Source organism: Vulpes lagopus, chromosome 3, assembly GCF_018345385.1.
Source record: "Vulpes lagopus strain Blue_001 chromosome 3, ASM1834538v1, whole genome shotgun sequence".
Lineage (NCBI taxonomy): Eukaryota > Metazoa > Chordata > Mammalia > Carnivora > Canidae > Vulpes > Vulpes lagopus.
The window spans coordinates 126,063,435-126,075,757 of record NC_054826.1 but is presented as its reverse complement, the minus strand read 5'-3'; the positions used below and the strand labels follow the sequence as shown (position 1 = coordinate 126,075,757).

Below are 12,323 nucleotides of genomic sequence, written 5' to 3'. Positions count from 1 at the left end.
CAAGAAAAGCATGTAGTGCAGTCTGGCTGGAGGGGACAGCAGGTATCCCAAGGCCCTCTGAAAGGGGGAGTTGAACAGGTCCCTAAAGGCTCTGACCCATCACTCTGACCACAAACATGGAGGAGGGCAGAGCATTTTCCTAGAATATTCCAAGGCAAGGGATTTTTCTGGACTAGTCTACCCCCTGGCACTGCCTCCCAACCCCCCTCCCCCAAGGGCCACCTTCAGCAACACCCAGACCCCACCCACTCCAGCACTCAGGTCACTTCCCCTTCCTGTGTCTCAATCCTTTCACCTAAAATGTGGAGAGGGTGGTCCAGGAATACTCACCTCCCTGAAGGCCCTCATTGCTAAAAGGACCCCAGAACTCAGATTTGGCATTAGAGATTGTATTTAGGAGGCTCTCGGAGGACTCTGTGTGGCCTGCCCAAAAGTTTTTGAAATTGGGATTAGCTACCAACAATAACACATTGAGAGATTTCACCTAAAAAAACCCCCCAGATTTCCAGTTTCTCTTGAAAAACCTCAAACTCTGGCAGACTGGGGCAGGTCACAGGGGCTGAGCCCTTACACTGACTGACCCCCAGTTTCCCTACCCACCCATCCCCACCTCTCCAGGTGTCCGTAACCCAAGGGGTCCGCCTGCCTGGTGTGTCATAGGTATGTGGGCTTGGGACTCTTGGCGTCGATATTCTCTTTCTTTTACAAAAAACAGGGACCTGCCCAGGGTCACACGGCAAAGCGCTGGCAGAGCAGCCGGGCGCGCGGCCCCCCGCCTACCCCCCGCGGGCCCGAGGCGGAGCCGCGAGCCTCGCGCACCCGCGACAGGACCCTTGGCGGAGCGAGGAGGCGGGTCTCCGGAGGCCCCGCCCCCGCCCGAGGCCCCGCCCCCGGCCCTTAAAGCGCTACCCGCCTCCCGCGGGCAGACTCCGCAGCCCAAGCCCGGGGCGGGGAGACGCGGACCCGACCACCTCGGGACCCCGGAACCCAGGACTCCTCCGGGCCGCCGGCCCGCCCACCCCCCCTCCCCGGCTCCCGCCGCCGCCGCCGCCGCCGCCGCCGCCGCCCGGTGAGTGTCTGCCGGGCCGGGGCGCCGCGGGGCGGGCTGTGCGGCCACCGATCCCGCGCGCGGACCCCCCCGCCGCGCGCACATGCACCCCCAGCACGGACACGCGACCCCCAGCCCCGCGCGGTCACCCGGGCCCACGGGGCCCCAGGGCGGGGGGGCCTCCTGCACCCCTGCCCGTGCTCGACCCGCTCCCGCCCCCTCCTCCTGCGGTCCCGGGCAGCCCCACGGCCGCGCGCGTGTAAGGCTCACCGGCCGGTAGCCGGCAGGGCTGCGAGCAGACAAAATAAACACCCCCTCCCTCGCTTCCTCCTCCCACGGCTGGGCCCTCCGGCACGACCAGTTTTATGAATCAAACCCCTTTGAGGGGACAGCCAAGCCATAGTCTTGGGTTACTTTTACCTCCTGGAGTGGGACAGTCTGGTTCTGGGCCTGGAACCCTCAGTGCCCCTGTCCAGATCTGTGCAGACTGGCCGCCTGGGAGTATTCAGGGCCCTTATCGCTTAGGACAGTGGGGGGGGGGGGGGCGCAACAGCATGCAGCCTTGGGGAGGAGTAGGGGTGGCTAGGAGGTATTTGATGCTCCATGGGAGGGGCAGGGGACAGACCTTGGCTGGCTGGGGCCCTTCATTTTCCAGATATTAGGGTGCCCCATCTCGGCCTGTGCCAGGGACACGGCTTTGCTTGGGCTGTGAACCCAATGGCCTGGAGCCAGCTTAGTCCTTTGTGTCCCTGGGCTGGCAGCTCTGGGGCCTGAGGGCTGCTGAGGTCCCCTGTGGTCACTGGCAGGCCAGGCGCTCGGTGCCAACCATTCTGCTTTGCCCCCATTCGTTAAAGATTACCACACCAGGGTCACTGACTGCCTCTCCTGCTGGGGCCCAGGGGTGAGTCTACAAGGTAGGAAGGAGGAAAAGGCCCTGAGGGTCCCAGCGTCCCCCTGCTTGCCTTTTATACCTAGGACAGGTGAGGTTCTGGAAGAGGCACCAGGACCCAGAGCCCTCCTCTCCAGGCTAAGAGCTCATGGGGCTGGGAAGCTGTACTAAATCTATTTCTTTCCTGCTAGGCTGCACTTTGGGTGTTGGGGGCATAGAAGAGTAACTGGGTGGGCGCCCTCCAAGTGAGGTCCATTTGAGCGGGCCCAGAGGGCGGTGAAGTCCAGTATGGGCCCAGCTGTTGGCAAGGCCCAGCAGGGATAAGGCAGGCGTGTAGGGGGATGGGAGAGCAGTCCCCTGAGTTGGCTGTCTTCTCCCAGGGGAATCAGCCCCCGGAGCTTCTGTAAACAGAGTGTCAGAGGCAGGAAGAGGGCTCTGGTAATGAGCAGCCCAGCTGGATTCCCTCCAGACCATTATCTGGCCCAGGGAGGGAGGATGAGCACACACGTGCCAGACTAGGGGCCTGGGCACTGCCTGTCCCCACCTCCCCCAGCTGCAGACTCAAACAGCTACCCGGGGACCTGTGGGTCCAGAGAGTCAGATGCAGCTGGTGGGGGACTGGTGTCCCAGGCTGTTTGCTGGGACGGCACCACTTTCTCCAGGCTCTGGAAAGTGGGGCGCTGAAGTGAAGCCCCTCAGACATTGCCCAGACCTGTGCTCTCCCAAGGAAGCCTCTTAGGGCAGGCAGGGAGAGGCCCTAGGAAGGAGATGGGTCCACTATTTCAGGCTCCCATTCCTGACATCCCTACTACTGCCCTGGGGGAGCTGGAACAAGTCCCAAATAAAGATGGTTGAGTCCTCACGGGGTCTTACAAGTGGACCCCACCCCTGAGCTGTGCAGCTCCTGGGAAAAGGAAAGTAGGGTCTCAGCTGGTCCCAGGAGGCAGCTCCCACCTCAGAAAGCCAGCCAGCACCCCCTTGGTCACCAGAAAGAAGGCTGGGTGAGCCTGTCCCACAGAAGCATCCCTAATCATCTACAGGCCCTGGACTCTTGGGAAGGGCAGCAGTACCCCCTAGTCCGGTTAGTGACCCCTCCTGGAGCCCCCCTCAGTTCCCCTTAGAGTCCCTCCCTGAGCCAGGGAGCCCAAGGCTCTGTGCTGCCAAGAAAACCAGCTCCCCTCACTGCTGTGGAATTTGCAAGAGTTCTTGGAGAAGGGGGAGGGTGTGTGTGTGTGTGTGTGTGTGTGTGTGTGTGTGTGTGTGTGTGAGTGAGAGCACAGCCCAGTGGGCGTGTGTCTGGCGTGGGCATGTGTCTACGCGCGCGTGACTGGAACAGGGTTATGTTTGGGGGCGGGCAGGGGTGCTGCAGGAGTCTGAGTGCACCGCAGGCGGACAGGGGCTCAGCCTTCTTCCTTTTATCGGTTTCCACATTCCAGAGTCAGCCGGATTGCTTTCCCTCTGCTGGCTGGGCCGCCTGGCTGGCCAGGCCCTCGGGCCTCCCCCACTTTTCCTCATTCCAGCCGCCCGGGTATGAGGAGGCTGAAGCAAGATCCCTTGAGCCACCTTGGTTTTTGGGGGTAGTGGCCGGCGAAGGGCCAGTTCCCCAGGTTGGGGATGGTCCCCCCAGCCAGTCTCCTCCGGGGGAATGCAATAAGGCTCTGACATTCCTCTGCGGCTGCCTGAGAGATTTAATTAAAGAGGGAGAAGAGGGAGGGCTTGCACTGAGAAGGGGCTGGGGCTCAGGCGGTCATTGGGGCCCCTACTGGCCCTGGGCCTGGATGGGCAGCAGTAAGAATTGAAAGACCCAGATGGGGGAGCCGGGTCATGGCTCCCCAATCAGCTCACAGACCCCAGGGAGACCCAAGAACCCCGGACGTGGCAAGGCTGAGAAGGGCAAAGACACCTCTGGAGCCACTTCCTGTTCAGTCCCTGCCTAGGACTCAGACAACCTGGGCCCAACTGGCTTGGGCTGGTGGCCTCCCTTGGTGACTAAGGTCCTCCTCTGGCAAATCTAGGGTTAATTGCAGGTTAGGGCCTTACTTGATGGATGCCTGGCCCTGGGTGGGGACAGGCCAGCCAGGAGGCCCAGCATCTGAGCCCAGCCCCTGTGGCATCATACCGGCACACGTGCAGATGGTGGCATCTGGTGGCATTTCTAGTTGGGCTGCAGCCACCAAATAGCTCCCGGGCAGCAGGTGTCCTCTACCAATAGAGTGGCACCTCTCTAGACTGAGATGATATATGTTGCAGCCCTGAGGGGCCACTTGAGCAGAATGGCTTTAGTCACTGGTCTCCCGGCCCTGGGCTGACAGGTCTGGTGGCTGCTAAGTCACCCATGGTGCCATAGAAGGCACCCATTTGGGGCCAGAAGGAGTGGGGGCAGTGGAGAGGAGTGGCCCAGCATTGCCAGCCAGCCAGACCTGCTGGGGATCCAGATCCCTCCCTGGACCAGGAGACAAGGCTGATATCCAGACTGTGCCTGCCTCTGCCCCAGGGTCTGAGCCCTGTTGGGGAGACTCACCCCAAGAGCTTCTCCAAAATACCACTCTATCTGGGCCTTACCCCAGAAATTCTTACTTAATTGGCAAGGAGGCAGGAGGGCACCGGGAACTTTCTAAAGCTTCCCAGGTGATTCTGATGTGTGGCAGGAGTTGAGAAACCCCTGGGGTTACAGGTGGGAGACAGACCCAGAAAAGGAAGGGGACTGGATGAGGTCATGAAGTGGTGTCTTGGGCCTCATCTGTAATAAGGCAGAGAAGTCAAGACCAGTAGGGACTCCTGGCTTCATCACGGGGTAAGACTACAGCCCCCACCCTCACCTTGGCCCCTTCCCCCGAGGGCATAAGACAGAGACCCTGACCCCCCCACTCTGCTGTGCCCCGAGGATGGGGAGATGGGCGGACCTAGGCTAGGCTCTGAGCCTCCTCAGACACGTCAGCGAAACCGGAGCCAGCCATCCTGGCCGCCGGCATGGTCCCCGCCTGACTGGGGGGTTGGCAGACTCCTGGGCTGGGCTGCTGCCAGGCCTGGCTGAGGTGCTTAGCCCCGGGGGGGCGGAGGGGGACACTGGGAGCCGGAGGCCCAGAGCCTCACGGTCAGACCCTGCAGCACCTGACCCCTGCACCCACTCCGCGGTGTCTGGCTCAGGACAGGGCTGTGCTGGCCTTGTCTGTCTGTCTGTCCAACCCTATCCCCCACCAGCCAGGCTGTGGCTTTCCCCAGGAGCTGGGAGATACGCAGCCACAGGTCAGATGCCGTCACCCGAACTCCTGGGTTCTGGCCACTCGCTACTACCTGCCTAAGCCAGAGCCTGCGTGTGAGTGGGTGCCTCCAGATGTCCCCCTGAGAGCCGAGGAGCATGTCCTTCCTTGTAGAGCCCTGCCCCCTCTGCTCCCAGGTCAGACGGCAGGGGGGCTGGCCAGAGGAGAGCTCACTACCCCACCCTCTTCCAGAACTAAATATGCCCCTCTCCCCAGGCTGCTCTCTCCAGCTCCCACTCTCCCACACTGAAGGATGGAGGATGGAGGGCAACCCCTACAGAGAGGGCTCACTCTGCCCAGAGGGCCTCTGTCTGTGCTGCAAGTGGCATGGAGCCCTGCCCATACCATGGCATCCTGACCCCATATGCGTAGAAGGCAGGGCTCAGGTTTTATGGGTAACGCCTTCAGTAGCTAATGTTTACTGACCACTTAGCATGCACTCCAAGTACAAACTAAACAGCCCTGACAATCAGGCAGGATAACCAGGATACCCCCTGTTCCCCCCCAGGCCCTTCACAGACGGGAACTGAGGTGAAGGAACACGGCCAGACTGTCATGCAGCCAGGCTGGGATGGCAGGCAGTGGGACCTTAAAGCCCCATCCTAGCAAGTGTCCCCTGGAGGGCATCAGGGCCAGCAGCAAGAGCCTGGGCCTCTGTGTCCTGCCTCTTCCCACCACATCATGGTGGAGCCAGGCCAAAGTGAGGCTGCAGAGTCCAGATGGAAGAGCAAGGACCTGGGTCCTTTGCCCTCTTGCTCCCACCATCCCCCACGCCAGGCTGCCTCCAGAAGTCTCTCCACACCCTTTGCACAGAGAAAGGTCCCTGCTTTGGGTCAGCAGATCAGATATCAAAGCCCAGGCCCCTCGTCCTTCAAGGCTGCTGGAATTGCGATGGCCAGGGCAGCCATGACCTCCCATGAGACACCCCACCACCAATGCGGGTGGATGCGTGCTCCTGCACACATGCACGCATGCACACACACGTGCGCACATACACCAGAATGAGCCCAGACTGGCGGGATTGCTCCCAGAACTTGGTAAAAGAACTTCCCCAGTTAAAAACAGACAGAACAAAGAACTATAACCCTAGGTGTTCAGAACAACTCCAGGGACGGAGGCAGGGCTGGTGAGAAACTGAGGCCCAGAGCTGAAAGGGGATGGGGAAGCTATTGAGGGACCAAACTTGGGCTCGAACTCAGGCCTCTGTCTTCTGTTGCCCTGCTGCCCACCACCTCCACGGCCAGCCTTCACCTGCTAGGTCCCTTCTGGGGGCTCTGTGATCATTTGGTGCCACGAGGGCCCCTGGCAGGGCTCCTGGCAAAGCCCCCAGAGCTGCTGGCACCCAGCACCCATCTTCCAAAGCCCCACTGCCAACTCCTTGCTGGGTGGGTGCAGCAGGCACAGGTGCTCACCCCTGCACCCTTGCGGGTGGGAAGCAGGTTAGCTGCTGCCTGCTGCGGTCTCCCTAGCCCAGGATGCCAGTTCTGACCCAGCCCCTGCTCCCCACCAACTCAGCCAGATTGCCACTCTGTGGTTAGATGGACCCACAGCTCCCCCATGATGACTTTCTGGATTCAAGGGCCAGCAGATTATGGAACGAAACTGATGCCCCTACTTGATGCACAGTGGGGGAATACCCTCCGGCACACATGCGAGGCCCCCAAGAGCCAAACCAGGCTGTTCAGTGTTTAAGCGCTCCCAGTCCTAGGAGGTGTCAACTCTGAAACGCCAAAGTAGTGAAGAAAGCAAGGCTCTGAGAGAAAGCTGCTGTCTATAGCCCAGGCTGCCTGACTGGAGTATGAGCTCTTAACCATGACCTTATACATAGCCCAGGGGGAGCCGAAGCCGCAGGGGTGGCCACGTGTAGGGTCCCCTCCCACCCCGGAGCCTGGCTGCTCCCTTCGTGACCCTGCCCGCCCCGCTGGGAGGGCTGATTCAGGGGGAGGCGGCTCACCCCACACGTGGACATAGGGGGTGGGGGTCGCTCACAGCCCACATCTGGAGGCCAGGCCACACCCGCTGCCTTCTGAGTCACTGAGGGTGGAGTGGGTCCACTTGGGGGAGGAGGCCGGGTGTGGTGCACGCAGCCCCCTTGGGATGGTGCCGGCAGGGCCAGGGGTGCACAAGGCCTTCCAGGTTCTGCTCCTAGCTTCATCTGCGGTTCAGTACAAGGCCCTGCCCCACCATTCACTCGGCAAAGATGAGCTAAGCATACTCTGGGACACACGAGAGCAGACAGGGCCTCCCCCCAGAGAGGGAACGGTATAGACAGAAGGCTAGAGAGCAGGGGAAGGGGCACCAGCGAGGGGTCAGGGAAGGCCTCCCCGGCTGGCCTCTGAAAGGCGGTCATCAGTGTTAGCTAGCGAGGGGCAGAGGCTGACAGTCCCACTTCTCTGGCAGAGGGGACCCTGCAGGCGAGTGGGGCCTAGGCAGGCGCGACCTGGGTCACAGGCCTTTACCTAGAGCCGGTCTCCCCAGGGACTTGTCTAGTCTGGCCTGGGACCACCTGGCCCCCCTCTGACTCACTCTGCAGGAGCCTGTGTTCCTGGGGGGAGGAGCCCGGCGGATGGCACTGGGGCAGAACACAGGCTCAGTTGAGGGGGCCCTGTTACCTGCTGTGGCCTGATGGCTGGTAGGGTGGGGGAAGGGGGAGGCTGAGCCCCAGCACAAAAGGCCCTTGTGTGAGCAGAAAGCGCCTGGAGAGGAGGGGTGCCGGCCTCCTGGGGATGCCAGGGGCCCAAAGAGTTGTGGCCCCTGAGCTCCCCTAGAAGCCTGAGTGAAGGGGGGCCCACGCTGTGGCCCCCTTCTATCTTGAGCAGTTCCAGCTACAGGCTGGAGCCCAGAGCAGCTGAGGGAGCCACCCCCACAGCAGCAGGCAGGACCATCACAGGCTGCAGGCCCAGCTGCACCTGGACGTGGTTAAGGACCTAGGCTCCAGCTCAGATTTCCTGGCAGTGGGACGGCAGCAAGTCACTACACCTCCTAAAGCTCCCCCGATCCCCCCTCTCCTGCTTCTGTCATCTAGGAGCAATGAGAATAGTTTCCACCTGCCCTGGCTGCTGGGGGGCGGGGGGGGGTACCACATGACCACATGAGGGGGCTATAAATGCTCGGTGTGCCAGCATGGAGGAAGAGCTGCCGCTCCTTATTCCCAGTGGTCAGGCCAGAGTGGACCCCAAGAAATGGCAGATGAATCAGTCTGCAGGACGTTTCCAGGCCTGGCAATGCTTCAGGGACCACCCCGCAACCAGTGTCCCTTGACCTGTCCCCTGGGTGAGCCCAGAGAGACCAGGACTCCCACATCTAGATCTGTCATTCACACCTCAGAGATGGGGGATCTGAAGACCAGGGTTCCCTGCCTCCCTGTCCTCACCCACATGGGGACATCTGCCAATGGCTCAGGCCCTCCTCTACCCCCCTCAGGAACATTCCCCCTGGCCACATCCTGTAGGGCCCTCAGCTCCCGTACTGGGCAGGTCTGACTTCACAAGTGGAAAAACACCGATCCCATAGTTTCCATGTGAAGTCTTCCCGCTGTGGTCTCCTCCTCACTTGGAGGACACAAAGCGTGGCAGCAGGGGCCAGCGGCACGGGGCAGTCAGCTTCTCTGCTTACGCGCTGGCTGCCAGCCCCTTCTCTCCCAGATGCTGCAGGGAGGGGCTGCTCTAGGACCCGTGGTGCTCCCTCCTTGCCTGTCTACCTCAGGAGAGATTTGGGGGGGGGGGGACGACACTTGAAGGGAAGGCACAGAGCCTGATGCGTTCTGACCACGTGTTCTCTCTGAGCCTCAGAGGTGAGAGGGCTGGGGTTTAGGAGACAGGAGCTTTTGTGGTCACTGAGCGTTTGGGGCCGGCCTCTCTGCATGCATCAGCCCACTGAACCCTGGTGACAGCGCAGGAAGTAGCAACTGATAGCATAACGAAGTCACGTGACTGCTCCAAGTCACTCAGTGAGGGAGCTGGTGGGGCTGGGCAGGAATGGGGCCAGGGCACTGGGGACCTGACTCATAACTACTGTGCGCTGTTGGATTTGGGGATAGGGAGTGAAGGGGGCTGGGAATTCCCTTCTTGGTCCTTCCTGGCGTGGCTGTCCCCTGGGCCCCTGACTCATGGTCTCCTGTCTCTCTCTGTCTCTCTCTCTCCCTCTCTCTCCTATGCTCCCAGGAACCAGAAGATGTGCTCCAGAATCCCCCTGTCCCTGGTGCTGCTGCTGCTGGCCCTAGAACCCAGGGTACAGGGCTGCCCATCTGGCTGCCAGTGCAACCAGCCACAGACGGTCTTCTGCACTGCCCGTCAGGGTACCTCGGTGCCCCGTGACGTGCCACCCGACACGGCAGGCCTGTACATCTTCGAGAACGGCATCACCACACTGGACGCGGGCAGCTTTGCCAGCCTGCTGGGGCTGCAGCTCCTGGACCTGTCGCAGAACCAAATTGCCAGCCTGCCCGGCGGGGTCTTCCAGCCACTCGCCAACCTCAGCAACCTGGACCTGACTGCCAACAGGCTTCGCGAGATCACCAACGAGACCTTCCGTGGCCTGCGGCGCCTGGAGCGCCTCTACCTGGGCAAGAACCGCATCCGCCACATCCAGCCTGGAGCCTTTGACACGCTTGACTGCCTCCTGGAGCTCAAGCTGCAGGACAATGAACTGCGGGCCCTGCCCCCGCTGCACCTGCCGCGCCTGCTGCTGCTTGACCTCAGCCACAACAGCCTGCCGGCCCTGGAGCCTGGCACCCTGGACACTGCCAACGTGGAGGCGCTGCGGCTGGCTGGCCTGGGGCTGCGGCGGCTGGACGAAGGGCTTTTCAGCCGCTTACGCAACCTCCACGACCTGGACGTGTCTGACAACCAGCTGGAGCGCGTGCCGCCTGCCATCCAGGGCCTGCGGGGCCTGACGCGCCTGCGGCTGGCTGGCAACACCCGCATTGCCCAGCTGCGGCCTGAGGGCCTGGCCGGCCTGGTGGCCCTGCAGGAGCTGGACCTGAGCAACCTGAGCCTTCAGGCCCTCCCGCATGAGCTCTCGGGCCTCTTCCCCCGCCTGCGGCTCCTGGCAGCCGCCCGCAACCCCTTCAACTGTGTGTGTCCCCTAAGCTGGTTTGGGCCTTGGGTACGGGAGAGCCGCGTGGCGCTGGCCAGCCCAGAGGAGACACGCTGCCACTTCCCACCCAAGAACGCTGGCCGCCTGCTCCTCGACCTCGAATATGCTGACTTTGGCTGCCCGGCCACCACCACCACGGCCACAGCGCCCACCACGAAGCCCGCGGTACAGGGACCCACGTTCTCACCTTCTAGTCCAGCTCCCACCTGGCTCACCCCCACAGAGCCGGCCACTGAGGCCCCCAGCCTGCCCCCTGCCGCCCCGCCCACTGTGGGGCCTCCCCTCTGGCCCCAGGATTGCCCCGCGTCCATTTGCCTCAACGGGGGCACCTGTCACCTGGGGGTGCAGGGCCACCTGGAGTGCCTGTGCCCTGAGCTCTTCGTGGGCCTCTACTGCGAGAGCCGGGTGAGGCAGGGGCCCCAGCCCAGCCCAGCCCCGGGCACCCTGGAACCGCCCCCGCCCCTGCCCCTGGGCATCGAGCCGGCGAGCCCCACCTCCCTGCGCGTGGTGCTGCAGCGCTACCTGCAGGGCGGCAGCGTGCAGCTCAGAAGCCTCCGCCTCACTTACCGCAACCTGTCAGGGCCCGACAAGCGGCCGGTGACGCTGCGCCTGCCCGCTTCACTTGCTGAGTACACGGTCACCCAGCTGCGGCCCAATGCCACCTATTCCATCTGTGTCAGGCCTCTCGGGGTCGGGCGGGTGCCCGAGGGCGAAGAGGCCTGTGGGGAGGCCCGCACACCACCAGCCATCCGCTCCAACCACGCCCCGGTCACACAGGCGCGAGAGGGCAACCTGCCGCTGCTCATTGCACCTGCCCTGGCTGCCGTGCTCCTGGCCACACTGGCTGCTGTGGGGGCGGCCTACTGCGTGCGGCGGGGGCGGGCAGCAGCAGCCATAGCTCACGGCAAAGGACAGGTGGGGCCCGGGACTGGGCCCCTGGAGCTGGAAGGAGTGAAGGCCCCCTTGGAGCCAGGCCCCAAGGCGACTGAGGGTGGTGGGGAGGTTGCACCCAGCGGGCCTGAGTGTGAGGTGCCACTCATGGGCTACCCAGGGCCCGGTCCCCAAGGGCCCCTCCCCACCAAGCCCTACATCTAACCCGGGGAGCAACACGCTGCTAGGCTGGGCCCTCAGCCAGGCTGGCGACCCACCAGCGCCCTCCTGCTGCCAGACCAAGGAAGTTCTCAGATCCCTACAAAGAGGACACATCAAGGTAGGGGCTGTGTGACCACAGCAAGACCCCACCCCTCCATTTCCTCATCTATGAGATCCTAGGACCCAGGTGGCCACCTCTAAGGTGCCCCGAGCCTGAGTGCCTATGAGGATGGCGTCTGCCCTGTCCTCTGCCGAGTACAGCCTCTGGGGAAGGGTGGGGCGGGCCCTGCCGTGTGCTGGTAACACAGGCCCAGGGCTGCCGGGCCCCCATCCCAAGGAGACTCTGGGGGCCAGTGAAGGAAGCCCCCAGAAAGACGGCAGAGGGAGAGTGGGACTGGGGATGGGGCATGTAGGTCAGCCCCGGCCCCAAGGAGCAAAGGAACAAAAGAAACTGGAAAGACAGACGCTTTAGGAACATGTTTTGCTTTGGTTTTTAAAAACATATTTATAAGAGATTCTTTCCCATTTATTCTGGGAAAATGTTTTTCAAACTCAGAGACAAGGACTTTGGTTTTTGTAAGACAAACAATGATATGAAGGCCTTTTGTAAGAAAAATAAAAGATAAAATGTGTGTGTTTCTCTGGTGTGGCCCAGGGTACCTGGGCTGGGTGGAGAGGTGGGGGTGCAGGACGAGCATAAAGAGATAGGTCTCTTTGTGGGGACTAGGAACCCTCTCCCCGATGGGCACCAGGTCCTGGTCAGCAATCTTTGGGCTTGGGAGGGCTGCTGCTAAGGACCATGCCAGGAAGGGTGGCTCTTCCAGGTACCCTGCCCTGGGCACTGTCTGCCCAGCCTCACCCTACCCAGGCCCAGTGGTCTGCCAGCAAGAACTGTAGTGCTCCTGTGAAGCTGGGGAAGGTTCAGGCAGATAAAGGC

General features: G+C 62.2%; 2 protein-coding genes across 4 annotated transcripts in view; one reads left to right on the top strand and one right to left on the bottom strand.

Annotated features, from left to right (window-relative positions):
- Positions 1-12,323, bottom strand: part of LOC121486149 (coronin-7) — a 55,287-nt gene that overhangs the window by 12,131 nt on the left and 30,833 nt on the right. The gene's annotated exons all lie outside the window — the stretch shown is intronic.
- Positions 702-12,018, top strand: VASN (vasorin). The gene is made up of 2 exons (XM_041746910.1): positions 702-1,069; positions 9,361-12,018. Exon 2 carries the CDS (start codon positions 9,371-9,373, stop codon positions 11,387-11,389), a length of 2,019 nt encoding a protein of 672 aa, XP_041602844.1. The 5' UTR covers positions 702-1,069; positions 9,361-9,370; the 3' UTR covers positions 11,390-12,018.